This window comes from Drosophila novamexicana, unplaced genomic scaffold (genome assembly GCF_003285875.2).
Source record: "Drosophila novamexicana strain 15010-1031.04,08,12 unplaced genomic scaffold, DnovRS2.1 tig00000458-arrow-arrow-pilon, whole genome shotgun sequence".
Taxonomy (NCBI): Eukaryota; Metazoa; Arthropoda; class Insecta; order Diptera; family Drosophilidae; genus Drosophila; species Drosophila novamexicana.
In genome coordinates this window covers 891,924-910,178 of record NW_020824805.1, presented here as the reverse complement: position 1 = coordinate 910,178, position 18,255 = coordinate 891,924, and the positions used below count along the sequence as shown (strand labels likewise).

General features: G+C 40.2%; 2 protein-coding genes across 3 annotated transcripts in view; one reads left to right on the top strand and one right to left on the bottom strand.

The window, feature by feature from the left end:
* Window positions 1–18,255, bottom strand: part of LOC115760484 (integrator complex subunit 1) — a 136,239-nt gene that overhangs the window by 27,112 nt on the left and 90,872 nt on the right. The window lies entirely within an intron of this gene.
* The window catches only part of LOC115760485, a 76,692-nt gene that overhangs the window by 23,839 nt on the left and 34,598 nt on the right, over window positions 1–18,255 (top strand). For both annotated transcript variants that reach the window (XM_030701834.1, XM_030701833.1), the window contains one exon: window positions 8,516–8,629. In XM_030701834.1, coding sequence (XP_030557694.1) covers window positions 8,516–8,629 — 114 coding nt within the window. The remainder of the gene's footprint in view (window positions 1–8,515; window positions 8,630–18,255) is intronic.

Here is an 18,255-nt window from a genome sequence, read left to right as displayed (position 1 = left end):
GAAAAAATAAAGCTGCATAGAGAAAATTTTGATAAATCATATAAGTGCCTAACTAAAAGCGCACCAGTTTTACAAACCACAATAATCAAACACTCTGAGATACTTGAATATGAATACAATGAAATCAGAAGTTTAATTAACGAGTGACAAACTGAAAAGTTTACACAGAGTCCAAACTTCAGACGCTTTACAACGTCTAAAGGATAATCTGGTTAACTTAAGCAAAAAGTATGATCTCAGGCTATATTTACCATCGGCAGAAAACATTGCTCAGGTAATTGTAGAGTTTTTAAATTTGGCCTCATCGCTCTTACCCGAGTTCGATGGAAAGGCGGAGAATCTACAAAGTTTCAAAGACGCATTGAATCTCCTTGATTCCCTAAAAGGCGCGAATAAAACAGTAGCAGTCAACCCAATAGGGACTAAGCTTAAGGGTCATGTACAACACAACGCTGGCTGTCAAGGTAATGACTGACAACTGTTCCATCGATAAGGTAAAACTTATCATGAAGGCTGGCACATTCAGTAACATCAATAAAGCTATGTCTAAATTTGTCAATAGTTGCACAGAGGCAACAGGACATTCGAATACTGTCCTGTTCTATCAGCAACAACATAACAGGGGTAACCATGGAAATTACCGTGGAAGAGGTAATAATCACAATAATGGCTACCGCAAATGCAATAACAACAATAAAGGACTAGGCAAATATAGAGGAAACAATAGAGGCAGTGGAAACTTGAATCGCAAACAATAACAACAACAATACTAGAGTAGCCCAAAGTTACTCGGACAACCAGGAAACAACCTTAGGATAAAGAAATTAAAAGAAACCAAAATTCATATCCTCAATCTCAGCAAAAGTATATTTATAACCGCTAAAAACGAAAATACAGGCAGCAAGCTCACTCTTTTATCGATACAGGTGCAGATATTTCCATTTTAAAATCAAGTGCAGATACTTATAACAAACAACATAGACAAATACTGCATTACACAAATAACAGGAATTGGCGAAGGTAAAATAAATTTTATTGGACTTGCCTATGTCGAAATTAGGTCAGACAACTAGATTATACCTCATGATTTTCATATCGAGCACGATAAATTTTCAATACCATGTGATGGGATTATCGGCATGGATTTCCTCACGAGATGCAAATGTCTGTTAGATTTAAAAGGACCACAAAATTGGTTAATAGTCAGACCCACAAATATTAAAACGCATATCCATATACCAATCACGCATATATGTTGAACCAATTCCACTCTACTACCACCCCGATCTGACAATTTAAATAAAATCAATTGATGGTCAAATGGTATATTTATTGGAGCGTGTATTACAGATTCAACAAACACTTACATCCGACTATTAAACACCACAAATACAAATAAAATAGTCGATTTTGAAAATATTTCCTATGAGCCTCTCAGTAAATACAATATTCTACACCCACCATTCAATCAAGTATTAGAAAAAATAAATAAAAATATACCCCAACAATTTTAAAAACTAAGTATTAAATAAACTTTGCACTGAATATTTTGACATTTTCGGAATAGAATCAGAAACAATCTTTACGAATAATTTTTATGAACAAAATATTATAGGATTCCAGGTAGATAAATTAATACGCGAAAAAAGGCGACAAGTAGTAGATTATCGTCAGATCAATAAAAAACAAGTAAGAGGTTCTAGTAGGGAGCTCCCGACTATGGGATACCCTGAACCCTCTTCTTCGAACATCAAATGCATATATATATTCTATTTTAGAAGCTATATGTCAAGTTTGGTGAATCTAGCTCATATTATTTACCAAAATTGCCCAAAAAACAGGATATCGATATAGATTTTTATCGATTGCTTGAAAAAGGAGTAAGTTATCGATTATCGGAAACAAACTCGATCTGCGCGGAAACTAGGAGCATCTACATCTAATTACAAGTCTCTAGCTCTTATAGGTTCTGAGATCCTTGCGTTCATACATACGGACGGACGGACGGACGGACGGACGAACGGACGGACAGACAGACGGACATGGCTAGATCGACTCGGCTATTGATGCTGATCAAGAATATATATACTTTATGGGGTCGGAGAAGACATATATATTTGATGTTGGAAGAAGAGGGTTCAGGGTATCCCCTAGTCGGAAGCTTCCGACTAGAACCTCTTACTTGTTTTCGTGTTGGATTCGTTCGACAGTATTGTGCACAGGATCAATCCGCTTACACTTCCTGAAGAACCTTTTCATCCAACTCTGAAAATGGTCACTGATCTACCAGCCCGAGTCATCAAGGAATCGGAATTATCTGAACGTAAGCGATGTTTCCGAAAGGCTGATTTTCATAAGCTGAATGATCTTATTCTGCAAGTCAACTGGTCCCAACTGTACAATTGTGCAAACATTGATGTTGAAATTAAACTTTTTTATGATACCTTGTATTCGATTTTTGATGTCTGTGTTCCTCTCGATCACCCTGAGAGGCCTAATAGGCCTCCCTGGTTTTCAAGTGAACTTATGAGGTTACAACATGTGCAGTCGAGCTGTTATAAAAAGTTTAAGAAATCGGGAAATCACTGTGATGTCTCCCGTTATGCAGTTGCCCGATCATATTTTTCCACTCAAAATTCCATCTGCTATTAGGATTACTTTCGGCGTGGTCGCCGCTATAACCTCGCTTGTATGCAGATTGACGTCATCTATACTGATTTCAGTAAGGCCTTCAACTCTGTCAACCACGCTTGCCCCATTCAATCCTTGAACTGGATTTCAGAGTATTTGCGTGATAGAAAGAACCCAAAAGGTTCTTTTCAGAAATTTGTTTTCTAAACGTATTCTGGTGACTTCCGGTGTTCCTCAAGGTAGTCATCTTGGCCCGCTACTCTTACTCTTTTCATCAATGACCTTCCCTCGATACTGTCTCACTCTCGAGTATTAATGTATGCAGATGATGTAAAATTATGCCGTGCATATAAAGATATGGCATCATGTTATCTCTTACAAGCTGTCATTGATGCGCTTCAGGCTTGGTGTCTAGCCAACCCTTTTAACTTAAACTGTTCTAAATGTAAGGTAATGACTTTCATTAGAAGCCTTCTTTTCCTGCTTTTCCGAATTTCGTTAAATATTTTTACAAACACAAGAGCACAAGTGTATAAAACGGCAAGGCTACCGCGATGGTATTTTTATACCCTGAACCCATTAAAAATGGGTAAGCAGGGTATTAAGTATTAGTGCAAACGTATGTAACAGGCAGAAGGTAGCATCTCTTACCCCATAAAGTGCATATATTATAGATCAGCATCAATAGCCGAGTCGATCTAGAAATATCCGTCTGTCTGTCCGTCCGTCTGTTCGTATGTATGAATGCAAGGATCTCAGAACCTATAAGAGCTACATACTTGAATTTGGAGCATAGTTCCTCCTAGTGCCCGCGCAGTACGAGTTTATTTCCGATAATCGATAACTTTCCCCGTTTTCAAGTAATCGATAAAAATATAAATTGAAATTCTGTTTTATGAGAAAATCGCGAAGGTTATAAAAGCTATATCACCGAAACTTGACATGTAGCTACTATATATCAACATAATTAAAAATCAACTAAATATACTTACTTTTAATGCAATTAAGAATATTGATAATAATCAAATATTCCATAATCCATTTTTGAAATTTTTATCAAGTTCGGTTAAGAAAAACAAAAGTTATTTAAGAAAACACGTAGTTATATATGTATATATTGGCAGCCCACGTATCAACAGTAGCTAGCGCAAAGCGCAGGAATTTCTGTATACATGTACACACAGATTCTCACGCATCTTTCTTGAGTTATATCAACGGCATCGCAATTGCGGTTGTATTGTATTCTCTGCAGTTGTATGTTGCTATTTTAATTGATTTATTTGTTCAGTATTGCTCACATACACAGAGCACGGTAAATTAAATTATGTGTGACAGATGGATAGACGGACGGGCGACCAGATAGACAGATGGACATAACATAAATAGGCTATTGATACTGACCAAGAATATATTTACTCAATGGGTTCGGAGATGCTTCCTTCTGATTGCTTCCACATCTGCAAAATCTAGCATCCGCTAATGTGGAATTCAAATTTAGCAGACATGAATTCCACCGTACAAATGCCAACAGAATCCATTAAGCAAAACAACAAAATATATGCTGGTTCCACAAAGAGTTTTATATCGTTGGTAGGCTGCAGCTGTATAACATTAACATGGAGAGCGCATCTTTGTATGCCATAACAAGTGAACCCCCATTTTTAACCGTAAATCAAAGTCACATTTGCTTTTTGACTCTGTCCGTGATATCCATGCTTATCTTTTCGCCGCAAATCAATCGACGATTCGGACTTATCACATGCACGTTCTGATTCGCAATTTAGACCTCCACCGTCCACTGAGGTGACCTTTCATTAACGCTGACTTACACCAATATTCACCAATAGTTGTCACTGATCACTAAAATTGAAGCTGATCTCTCATATAATAGCTGATCAGCTTAAGTCTACAAAATTAAACTACATAATGACGAAAGCCCACAGTAAATATGTTTTGGTCTATGTATAGAGCCGAGGCTGAGAGTACATTCTATTTTTAGTGTTTCGCTCTTTAAGGTTTGAGAGCGCAAAGGTACTGCTTTCGATTTCGTACTCATTATTTTGTTGAAAGACGCTACTTATCTTAGTTTTTCTATTGTCTTTGGTTAAACAATATTCACGACGTTTTATTTATCTCGATTTAGTACGCGCCTACATTTAAAGTCTTATGGCCGACGAGGAGATAATTTCTTCATATGTCGTTTGGTCTCAAGAACGGTCGCCAAACATTTCAACGGTTGATGGACAGCATATATAGAGTCATTGACTTTGTCGATTGCTATATCGACGAAATATTGATTATTATCATCGTTGTGTATAATCGTCATGCATCTAGAATTCAAGCACCAGACATCGAAGTTCGTAGGGGCATGAAACAGAACGACAAGCCCAAAATCGAAAGCACTGAGCAGATAATAAATGCATTTAGAGCGTGCAAGTGTTCCGTGGCACAAGCTGCTATTATGCTAATATGATATGCAAGGAAAACCTAATAAATTGTACAGTCCAAATAATAGAGAGTTATTAGCTATCTGCGAGGCCAAACCTTGTATCAAACATATCCCGGAGGATATGTTTACATATCCCCCGATTGTTTTTGTCATTAAAAGATATCAAACCATTTATATATGCTTTTTCTTAGAAGCCTGATAAAGTATCACCTCGCTACACGCGTCACCTTGATTTCATTTCGTAATATTCCACAAACATAAAACCGTACCTAGTACTGATAACATAGTGTCCGATGCATTGTCTCTCTAAATTCCTTTTCAAGGAGCAATTATTTTTCAATGACAGTGATCTTCAATATGTATTACAAGGTTCACTCAAATCAAATTGCAGATCATCAAAATTTTCAATTTGTCGTATGTACTACAGCCACTGTTCTATAGCTATTTGGCTTCCATCCAATCATCAAATACTTCGCAAATACGTATGATCACTTATGAGAAAGGATGTGACATCGTGGGTTCAAAACTGTTTACTCTGTCATAATACTATAATTACTGGATTAATAACATGTCTATGTGTATTCGAAAATTTGTTGAAAAGTCTATCTCTGATAAAATCAAGGAAGGTGTTTTGCCAGCACTAAATTCACTAAATAACAAATAAATGTACATTTGATCGCGACAGGTGCCAATAGAGCAAATGGATAGGCAGAACGCATCATGAGAATCTTATTAACTGCAGTTGAACTAGCAGTAGGTCTTGGCAAGATGTATTAGATGAGGTTCAGCTGGCTTTAAATTGTGCGGTAACTCGAGGGATCGCCCGTTGGCGTTGTATCACCTTGTGAACTTGCCGATTGATTTGGATTGATTTAGAAGTAAAAGATAAAGTAAAACAAAATATTTCAGCTGTTTCGTGATTCGCCTACCATACGTATTGAACTCGCTCAGCTCTTCAACTTTTCCCAATGCTTGTCGAGCAAATGCTGATACTTCTTGGGATACTCAATATGTTGATTATGGACAACTAGCTCCTCTTGAGCGTTGCTTAATAGCTCAATACTGCAGAATTCCTTTGCGAATGGAATATGAAGCAAAATACAAAGGCCACGACTCTAAGTTCTTTGTCGAATTCGAAGAAGACATCTAGGATGTGAGACTTCAGAGGCATTTCACGGGACGTAGCGTAGCAACTTGGCTTTAGGGGAAAACTGAACCCATTTGGGGATGCGTATCTTAGTGAGAGTAGCTTAACTTTCGAATAATTCTTGCTATGTTTGCTTCCGTTTGGCTTGGCAAGGATTGGTCTAAACACAGATGATCTCTTTCGGCAACGACTTTCGTTTCTCATAAACTGCGCGAGTACGATGGACCTCGAATGTCCCAAGTTGATGTGGTGAGGGTTCTTAAGGGTTCTTAAAATAAGACCGCTTTTTTGGTGCGCGTAAAACTCTTTCGTATACGGAGTCTGACTGTTTTACCAATTTGGCTGGCAGATCTCCAACCTACCAAAACTTAGTGAGAAGAGATGACTTGAATTGAGCCCGTCACTTTTGTGGGGACCGGATGGAAAGGAAAGGATGGCAAGAAAACTTGAGCAGATCAAATCAGCCGTGTAATAAGTGCCCTAAAGGCAAATGTTGATAATAGCCATGCCTAGAAGCACACCTTGCTTGTTTGTAGCAATATAGCTCTGCACATTGGAGGAGGAAGTGGGCTGCAAGCGGTTACTTTGTGACGGGTGCTGAAGGGGGGCTGCCACGATGCGGGAGCTTGTTCTAGTGACCTTGCCACAATTATGTGGACTTTTGCAATCTTTTAATTAAAGCCGTCTCGCGAGTTTAGGCAGAAGTTTTGCTGTTTTATGTTATTAGACTCTTCACCGACAGACTTCTGCAGAAAACAGGGATAGTACTCATTGGTTCAAAGGTCTTGGCTTCAAAGGAGTTAATCCTTTTTGTAGGAGGCTCCTTTCAAACGGTTCTGGAGTGCATTTGTGCTGGGCTTCATGCCCTCTATCGCCTTATTGCCCTCTAACCTTATTGTGCAACGACTGTTCCCACAGCGTAAGTGTTAGCTTAAATAGCTTAGAAGCGCACAGGTAAAATAAAAGGTAATCACAATTCACGGTACTTATGCGAGAGTGCTTGCGAGCTGTCAAGCAATTTGGATGAAGCTCTGCGAATCTGACTGAAGATTGAAGAGGACGTAGTTGGTTGTTAACTCAAATCTGTCAGTTAAGTCACTCCATGCTGATGAGAAACCATCATTTGTGAGAGGAGACCTTGCCACGGTTGCCACGGGGAGGAGACTGCAGGCTCATGGCGCGGGAGCGGGGGCGGTTGCGCTCTCTATTTGCTTATTAATAAAATAGCAGTGGTCAAATTTTGCTTGCATGGACTTCATGACTTCCACGTTCTCCTCTTCTTGGCTAAGAGCTTGGAATAGCGCTCACACTTTGGTCGAACATGCTGCAAACGCACAGACTTGGTATGAATTTATGAGTGTAGAGCGATACTACAAGGTTCAGAGACGAGTTAGTTCTTGCCTTCAACTGACTGAGTCAGTCAGTCACGGCAATAAATTCTGAGCCTCGCATTGGCTCGACGACAATCCAGTACAACTGATGACTCGCCCCGTGGCTAAACTAGCGCATTGGCTCGACGCGAGTACACCATTTCACGCGACGCACAAGTGTAGTAAAGTATTCCAAGACCAACCTCTTCCAAAAAAGGTCCCATAATAGCCGCGCTACACTCCACTGCTTTTTGGTGGCGCATTTCTCTTCTGGCTGCTCGTCGATGGTGGGTGTGTCAGGTATATGGGCTACGCGCTTAAGTAGATCGTTTGGTGTTAGAGGGGCTTCCTGATCCATAAATAGCAGTAGGTGGGTAAGCGCGCGACAATTAAAAAAATACTCGGCTTCTATCGGGAAACTCTCCAATACGTGTGGCGTAGTAAATATTTCTATATTTCGAAATTTCAAAATTGCATTTAAATCAAATCCACTCAAAGCTCCGATCAAATTCAATTAAACGACGTAAATGTACTCACATATACCTGACCAGTTTTTGACCACTGCAATTTCGTGCTTAAGTGCAGCGCTCTTCTTCATCAAATCCTCGACCTGTATACTTGCTTGGGCCCTCATGTCAATATGCTGGCTCAAACACTCACTCGGTGCTTGACCAAATAATTTGCGGCGCGCTTTTGTTGTTTGAAACTACTTATGTATATGTGGCAAACTGCCATTGCAAAAATTTATAATTATAAGTTTTTTGTCATTGATAAATTTGGTTACACTAATTATAAATTTCAGAATATCACGAAAAGTATGTACAAAATATTCTAGCCCGAGGTGTCTATCCATCAGCATCTATTAATCTATTATTAAATTTACGGAACTATATAAATATGTTTATTTTATAATTTTAGCGTCCTGTACTGATATTCCGAAATTAACACAAACAGTTTACGGATTTTTGGATTTCACAACCACTATTGGGAATACAGTTATGGTTTTCTCTCCACAAAGCTCCCCTCAATTTGGTAAGTATCAAAAAGAATAAAATATAATTATACCCTGAACCCATTAAAAATGGGTGTAAGGGTATATTGTATTTGTGCGAAAGCCAAATGTATGTAACAGGCAGAAGGAAGCATCTCCGACCCCATAAAGTATATATATTCTTGATCAGCATAAATAGCCGAGTCGATCTACCCATGTCCGTCTGTCTGTCCGTCCGTCCGTATGTATGAACGCAAGGATCTCAGAACCTTTAAGAGCTAGAGACTTGTAATTAGATGTAGATGCTCCTAGTTTCCGCGCAGATCGAGTTTGTTTCCGATAATCGATAACTTACTCCGTTTCCAAGCAATCGATAAAATCTATATCGATATCCAGTTTTTTGGGGAATTTTGGAAAATAATAAGAGCTAGATTCACCAAACTTGACATATAGCTTCTAAAATAGAATATATATATGCATTTGATTTTGGAAGAAGAGGGTTCAGGGTATCCCCTAGTCGGGAGCTCCCGACTAGAACCTCTTATTTCTTTTAAATATAATATTTTCTTGGCATACTGATGATAATAATAATAATAATAATAATAATAATAATAATAATAACAATGCTAATAATGATAATAATATTAATAATAATACTAATAATAAAAATAATAGTTATAATAATAATAATAATAATAATAATAATAATAATAATAATGATGATAATAATAATAAAAATAATAATAATAATAATAATAATAAAACTGCCCCTAGATGGACAGAGGCGTCAAATGCTTTTACAATATTGTTTATCGCTTATCTTATTTCTTTTTTTGTGCAATTTTTGTTTGGCAATGTTTTTAGCAAATTCCAAGTTAGTCATATATTTCGTTCTACATAGTTTATTTCAAAATGTTAGTTAGTTAAGTTTTGATGTATAAACATTGTTGATATTTGATTTTAAATCTCTATGATGCATTTATTTAAGATTAAATCCTTAGAAGCTATTGTATAAACCTGATTGTTTTGGATGAAATATTTGTCATGTATTTTTATACCCTGTACCCATTAAAAATGAGTAAGAAGGGTATTATGTTATTGTTAAAATGTATGTAACAGGCAGAAGGAAGTATCGCCGACTTCGTTAAGTATATACATATTCTTGATCAGTATCAACCGTCGATCTAGCCATGTCCGTCTGTCTGTCGGTCCGTTCGTCCGTATGTATGAACGCAAGGATATCAGAACCTATAAGAGCAATCAGAACCAAAGAGACTTGAAACTTTGTTGGGTCATCCTAGTGTCCACGCACTACGAGTTTGTTTCCGATAATCGAAAACTTTCCCATTTCCAAGCAACCCTGTTTTTTTGAGAAAATCTCGTAAATAATAAGAGCTGGAGTCACCAATTTTGACTTGTAGTTTCTTGAATAGTATATATACATATATATCAGGTATCTTTCATTTTATAGCTATCGCTACTGCCCTGCACAACATAGCTACAAATCAAATAAATAAGCCGATTTTAACTACCCACCAATTTAAGCCACAATTTTAATGCAATCGTCTTTTTGAGAATAAAGGAATAGTCTATAGCACTGTAAGATCTACTGTTGAAAATGTCATTAGGATTAGAGAAGAAACACAAAAGTTTGTAAAGAAAACGTGTTTTGCCTGCAGCATCTAGCACAAATTGCAGAAATTTCTGTATACATTCGGGTCTTTATTGAAATCTATCAACAACTGTGATGTGTGGATGTGCGGATTTTTTAATTCGTTTTTTCCACGACGAAAATAAATTGTTGAAGTGGCTGTCGAGTAGAGGTGGTGGCAAGTGGTGCGGTTCTCAGGGGTTCGAGTCCGATTGAGAACCATTTGGTGTTGGTAGAAGAGGGTTCGCCGTATTCCCTAGTCGGCAACTTTCGACTAGAGCTTCTTACTTGTTATACCCTAAACCTATTTAAAATGGGTAAATGTTTTTGCAAATGTATGTAACAGGCAGAAGAAAGCATCTCCAACCCAAGAAAGTATATATATTCTTAATTAGCATCAATAGCCAAGTCGATCTAACCTCTAAGAGATATAGACTTCAAATTTGGAATGTAGGTCCTTCCATTGCCCGCGCAGTACAAAAAATCGATAACAAAATTCTGTTTTTTGAGCAACTCTCTTAAGTTTTTAGAGTTGGAATCACCAAAAATGACTTGTATCGCCACCTCCTTGCTACCACCACATGGCTATAAATCAAATAAATAAATCATTTGTAACTACACACTAATTGAGGTCACAATTAAAATGCTATTGCCTTCTTGAGTATGTAAGAGTATCGTATAACACGGTAAGAATATTGTGGAAAGTTTGATCAAGATCGGTTTAGAAACACAACAGTTATTAATATAAACGTGTTTCGGCTGTCGCAAATCGCATGATTTTCTGTGCACATGTACACACATTCATTCATACGCGTCTTTATTGAATTCTATGAATTGCAATTGCGATTGTATTGTTTTCCGTGCTGGGTGTACGTGCTGCTATTTAAATTCGTCTTATTTTATTCATTACTAGCGGGTATACCCCCGACTTGCCCGTGGTACCCATAAAATAAATTTTCTCAAAGATCTGTGATAATGAGTTTGAAACCATTCGGACGGTAAACAAAAAACTTTCATATACTCGTTTTCCGTCAATTTAACACTGTATTCGGTGAAATTTCCCAAATCTCTGAAACACGTATTCATTAAGTTATTTTGTAGAGCTTTGAAAATTAGTTTTTACAAAAAAAAATTGAATCGCAATTTCCACCGAGGATGCTTTGGCTTTGCAAAAAATGTGAAACGCGTCTCAAATGATTTTTCATATAGATCCTTAGATATAAATTTGAGATCGAAACTTTACCCACCAAATCTTTGACCCCCATTTCCACCAAGGAGAGATGGATTTTCGGATAATTGTGAAACACCCATCAAATGAATTTGAACAAAGATCTTTAAAAATAATTTTGAGGCCGATCGGATGATAAACAAAAAAGTTTCATACAAACGTTTTACGCGATTTTTCCACACATGCGGTTGGAGTTTCACGAAACCCCGTCTTAACGTGCACCATCATCACATAAGGTAACTACAGTGCAAATTTGAGCTTCCTAGCTTTTGCGGTAGGGGTGCTGATTTGATCCTCAATCAGTCAGTCAGTTGGGACAAACAGTTTTATATAAATAGAGATGAATAGTTGGTGTGGATGTTGGGTAGAGACGGCGGCAAGTAGTGTGGTTTGTAACGAGTTTGAGTTCTATTGAAGGAAGTGTTTTATTTTTGAAATTTATTTTTACTATTGCAAAAGCAAACGAGCTTGTAGCGCGAGCTGCATTTGACGTTGGTAGAAGAGGGTTTAGGTTGTCCCCTAGAAAGCTCCCGACTAGAGCTTCATACTTGTTTATGTTAAAACAGTTTTAACGTTATTAGAATGTAGCAGTATTTTAAAAACTAGGGCTTAAACAGTTTTTCTAGGATTGTGGGAAATGATGAATTTTTCATATGAGTTGCTTTTAGCCATTGTGATTAAAAGTTACGAAAATTTCTAAAAGTCGTTCCCATAATGCTCGCAAGGCCGCGTTTATCGTGGTGTGCTATTCCTATGCCATTCATTTCTCTTTAATAATTTTCTTTTAAACATTTGATTTAAGCTATATATACATACTGTTCAGCATGCTTTATTAAATTATTATACGTTTGTTCTGTTTTGGTTATATTAACGGACAAATAATGATATTCGTAATTCACTGGTACGTTTATTGATTCAGTTTTAAAAAAGAACAAGACAAATCTTAAGAAATATTATTAGAAACGATGCATGTTTAAGTTGGGCTCTCTTGGCTTGTTTGATCGTCGGTTGTTAAACTGGAATTATAATATTTACTTTGGTAACTCTTCTACTACTACTCCTAAGTGACATTGCCTTTACTTAGTATAACTTCAAACCTATTACAGTTTTCGCTTAACTTCTTTATTTTATTATTTTTGTTGAGTTGTGCGTCATAAAAGACCTACTGGCCGGGGTACAAATCTCAATCCTACCAGGCCAGCAAGTTACAACACATTTCTTAACAAATACAAAAACACAAAATACATACACACAAAGCTGGGATTGTGCACATCGGTGACGGGCCGGGGCCTCGAACCATACACACATACACTGCTCACACAGGTGACGGGCAGCAGCCTCGTACCACTACACGCCACACCAGGTAAGGTACTCGAGATAAATGTAATTTTTTATAAAAAGAACTAGCGGGCTTCGTTACCACCTACTATGCAAAGACCCTGCCGCAGTGCTTGGAGCCCTAGCGCTTCGCTGTACACTCAAGGTTATGGCTGTTTCTTCGACACACGTCTACTCACCCTGATGCCCGCTCCATAAGGCGTTCAACTTCGCCGCGAGCTTTCGCTCTTCGCCACCGAATTGAAGTTGCGCTCTCGAAGTCGGTGTTGAGCAACCGATCAGAAACGCAAGGTTGCTGCGGCGGCCAGTGGTTAAATTTGAACTTAAATTATGCCCTTGAGAACTACTTGGCTCCTTGCCCTTAATTAACTATATTCTTATTCCAATGAAATCTGCTTAACAATGCTTATATCATATCGATACTGGAAACGGCTCCTTGTCCTACTTACTAATAATACTTATAATTCTTATAAACTTACAAAATAATAAAAACTATAATGCGGCTTCTTGCCGTGACTCTAACTCAGTGGCTACTTGCCACCTCACTCCCTCCCCCTCTACTTAGAAGAAGTGATGGGGACGTCGCACCTGGCGCTTAGCGTGACGCTGTAAACTTGGCTTCTTTTAAACACATGGAACTGGGTCCGTCGACATCGCCCCGGCGGTCCTTATCTCTTCCTCGATGAGGCCGTGGCACCGTGTCCTCGTCCTCGGACCATTATACTCTCATCCCCGTATTTGTCTGCGAACCACGCATCCTACATCTCTTGCTGGTGGCTAGTGACGGGTTCCTCTACTCGGATCGCGCGAACGAGCGGCGGCATCGCGTCCTCATCTTCGATCCGCTGCTACTCTATAACCATCTGACGGATAGCAACTGGTGCTCCTCACGGCTCGGAGCATTATCCTCGCGGAGTTGCCGTGGTTATACTTCCCAGGCTGGGAAGGACCATTTGGCATTCGCGGGGCGCACGCGTTTTTACGGTCCTCCTTGGGCTTAAGCGAGGCTCCTTCGGGATCCGGTACCGGTGTTCCTTCGACACTGGGTTGCCGTTGGCTCACACTTCGGCGGCGCTTGCATTGGGTGGAAGTTGGCCGATGGTGGCGGATCCGCCGGCGTTTTTTGACAGGGCCTTCTCTTGCATTTGCCCCTCCACGTTTCGAGTGGCCGGAGTGGGGTCCATTACCCTTCACGGGGACATAAGGCTGCTATCCGATGCTTATCTAGGCGAAATGGCTGTCCGGGTAGACCGGGGGATTGTGGGTGGCGAAGCGGCGGCGGAATAAGGACCCTTCCTTATCATCTTCCGTCACCGGGTCAGGTCGCCGTGTGCTTCGGCGCCGGCTGATACCTTTTCTCTACGGGGTCAGAGTTGTTCGTTGGGTGCTACCTCCGTCAGTGACGTCTCTGTTTCCGGAGCTGGCGGGGCAATTCCTGTTCCGTCCGACTCCACCGCTCTGAATTCCTGCATCGATGTAGTGTGTCTCGGTCGGTGAAAGTACCTCCTCATCCACCGGATCGCTCACCTCATCGGTTGCTGCCAGGGTCGTCGTTGCAGGTGTCATTGACGAGGGCGATGCAAGTAGAGGGGACGGAGGCTCTTCCGCGTGCGGCGTTGAATTCCTAGAGAATGGGGCCTCGACGAACATGGCCGTCACCTTGACGATCCCTACCATGACCATACATCAAAATGCTCCAGGGTGTTGGTCTGCCGGGTGTACAAGGTGTGACAGCACTGGCGAGGCGGCTCTTCTTGCTGTCTTCTTCTATAAAAATCGTGGACCTGGCGGGGTAGCGCTGGCGGCCCCCGGCGCCGGGTCCTGGGAAGGGCTCGGTTCCACCGCTGATTGTGTCTTCGTCCGGCAAGATTATAAAAATTTCTGAGTGCATTTGTAAATTCGACTTATTCGTTAACTTATCCATTACTTACGTTGCCAATTCCCTATCTTCACAGTGTGGCTAACATTCTGAAACCTATTCTAATTACACTACTAGTGTTATTATAATCCACATTTAGTACTGGTGTTATGTTACGCGACGGGTGTCGATCTAACTCTTCGCCTACTCGTAGGGCGTCCATGGGTCCTGGTTTTTCTCCATCGTCATCAGTCAATTCTTGGTAGAAAGGCTTCAACTGCGCAACATTGGCCACCCTCTTCTTCCGTTCGCCTGGCTTCACGAGGTGCACAATGTTAGGCACCACAACTTGGTAACGCGATTGGAGCCATCGAATTTGGGTGCCAATTTTGCAGCGAAACCCTCAGCGGCATTGGACAGTTGGTGCTGCCATAACAGGACCATCGAGTCCAACGAAGGTCGCCATTCCCGTCTGCGCAGGTTCTACTGACTGCATTGGTCCTTCGATGCGCGCTATTTGCCTCAACTCATCTGCACAAGTTGGGGATCCCGGAGTCACCTGATCACAAAAAACGGCGGGTAACCGCGGCTCCCTACACTGCATGAGGAAAGTGGGACTGTATAATGTCGCTTGTGTTGCTCACATACTTGGCGTCGTCGCGAAGCATACCCGGCCAGTAGTAACTCTGGACGCGGTTTTCCTCACCCCTTGATGTCCGGCCGTTATAGCATCATGACATACCTGCAATACCCTCTGCTGTTGACCACTGGCCACACATAGTTTCCAAGGAATATAGTCCTCGTCGTCCGTCCGGTGGCCCAAATGCCTATACAACTGCCCATTTTCTTTTATGTAGTCTGGGAACTTAGCTGGCTATTCGGCGATCCTGGCACGCATTCTAGCGACCCATTTGCAGGGGGATTGCCTGCTGACAGGTCTCCAGAGGATGCCTTGATAGTGTATCAGCCACGACGTTTAGCTTCCCTCGTCGGTAGTGGACGTTAAACTGGAACTGTTGCAGTTCCTTCCCGAAGGGCTCTCGGTCAAATGATTCGTTATCACGTCGAACTAGTACGCCTCCAGGTAGCAACACAACTTCCGGATCGACCACTCAATTGCCAGGCACGCTTTCTCGGTGGCGGAATAGTTCACCTCTGCTTTCAGAAACTTCCGATTCGCGTACGCTATCAACCGCTCTTGTACCACTATCGTCTGCGTCAACACTGCGCCGAGGCCATACTCACTCGAGTCAGTCTGCAAGACGAATTTGGCGGAAAAGTGCGGACAAGCGAACACAGGGGCAGTCGTCAAGGTATCCTTCAATTGACGCAATGCCTCCTCCTGATGGTCATCCCATTACCATTTTCGCCGAGTCGCGAAGTTACCCTGCAAATGATATGTCCCAGATAGACCAGTTTCTTCTTGAAGAAGCTGCACTACCTGGCCACTCTCAGCCAGCGGAATACCTCCCTCAAATTCCTCGATGTGTTGTATCACCGTCGTCCCTATCACCAAAAAATCGTCTAGGTAGGCAAGCGCAAGAGCGGCCCGGTGGCAGATGACCTCACTCATAGGCCTAGGCAAGCGATAAAGGGCAGTGCCATATGTCATGACCCGCTCCTCTAGGTCCACTAGAAATCCAAGGGGGTCGAAGCGGCCATCATACATCATGCCCCACTACAACCGTTTTTTGCTGTTTTTTTTTCCTAATTACAGGTAGACTTTTCCAGTAATTAAATTTTTCATATTTCAATCAATCATACTTACGACCTGGCGATCAATTGAAGCGATATTTTTTAGATCAAAGCTAAAATAGTACAGACTTTTTTACTCTATTGAAGCGACGATTGAAAATGGCAGGTAATTTATTATATTCTAATTATAAAATATAATAAATTTTCCATCAAATAGATTCCAACCTAATGTCGCAAAAAACGGGCCGGCAAGGTAAAATAAAATAAAATATTAAATGCTATGCATAGAGATTGTACTTAATTTTTTTTAATTAGGTCAGTTAATAAAATTCAGCGCATCGGACACCGAAATAAAAAAGGTAGAGCCTCCCCAGCGAAGCATATTCTGCTAGTTAAACTCTGAGGCGAGATCAGTGGTTTTGAGTCTCTACTTAGCTTCAGAGTCTCCAACTCAAAATATACAGCATTTGCAGTGCTCGCGATTTTCGAAACTTTCAGTGGAAGACTAGAACTCCAGCACATAAGACTCACAAACGTCAGTGGATTTTTTATCTTTGATATATTTAAGTTAATTCTAAGTTTTCTTGCCACTAGATGTCAATTAAATCAGAGAGATAGTTTTAGGGGAAAGATAACTATCTCCATCGCCTAAAAGTACCACCATCTGGCCTCGTACTTCGATACAAATTGGCACTTCGTACTATGTATATTACGTTTAGGAGCATTTTGCTTGGAGTTACCGGCTCGTCACCAAGTAATGCAGCGAGAAATATAGAATTGATATATATATCGGTCCTGCCCGTGGCACGTATGTTATACAATCAATGTTCTCAAAAAGCTTTAAACATGATTTTGAAACTGATCGGACGGTAAACCAATAACTTTCCTACAAACGTTTTCGCCAGTTAACCACTGTTGCTAGTGGAACTTTCCTTTGAAAATAAGTCTGATTCAAATCGGACAAAACTTTGAATTCACCAAAAAGAGGCTTTGAAATGCACTTTCCACCGAAAAAGCTTAGATTTTGCGAAAAATGTGAAATACGTGTCAAATGATTTTTCATGTAGATCTCTGAAAATTAATTTGGGTGCGAAACGTCATCCACCAAATCTTTGACTCCCATTTCCACCAAGGAGGAATGGATTTTTCGAAAAGTGTGAAACACCCCTCAAATGAATTTGAGCAAAGATCTTTGAAAATGAGTTTGACGCCAATCGGATGGTAAACAAAAAACTTTCATACAAACGATTTTCGCTAATTAACCACTGTTGTGGGTGAATTTCCCAAACCGCTAAAACACGTATTCATTAAGTTCTCATGTAGAGCTCTGAAAATAAGTTTGAAGCAAATCGGACACCCCTTAAAACTGCGCCCAAAAACTCTTTGAATCGCATTTCTACCGAAGGAATTTAGATTTTGCGAAAAATGTGAAATACGTGCCATATAGATCCTTGAAAATAAATTTGAGGGTGAAAGGTCATCCACCAAATCTTAGACCCTTATTTCCACCAAGGAGTAATACTTTTTTGGAAAAGTGTGAAACACCCCTCAAATGAATTTGAACAAAGAACTTTGAAATTGAGTTCAAGGCCGATCGGATGGTAAGCAAATAAGTTTCATAGAAACGTTTTTCGCGATTTTTCCATACTTGCGGGTGGAATTTCCCGAAACCCCGCCTTAACGTGCACCTTCATCACTACAGTGTAATTTGAGCTTCCTAGCTCTTACGGTTTGGGCTGTGCGTTGATCACCAATCAGTCAGTCAATAAGTCACTCAGTCAGTCAGTCAAGACAAACAGTTTTATATATGGAGATAGTGTCGGAGATGCTTCCTTGTACCTGTTTGCGCAAATATATAATACCATTTTTAACCAATTTTAATGGGTTGGGGTTTAAA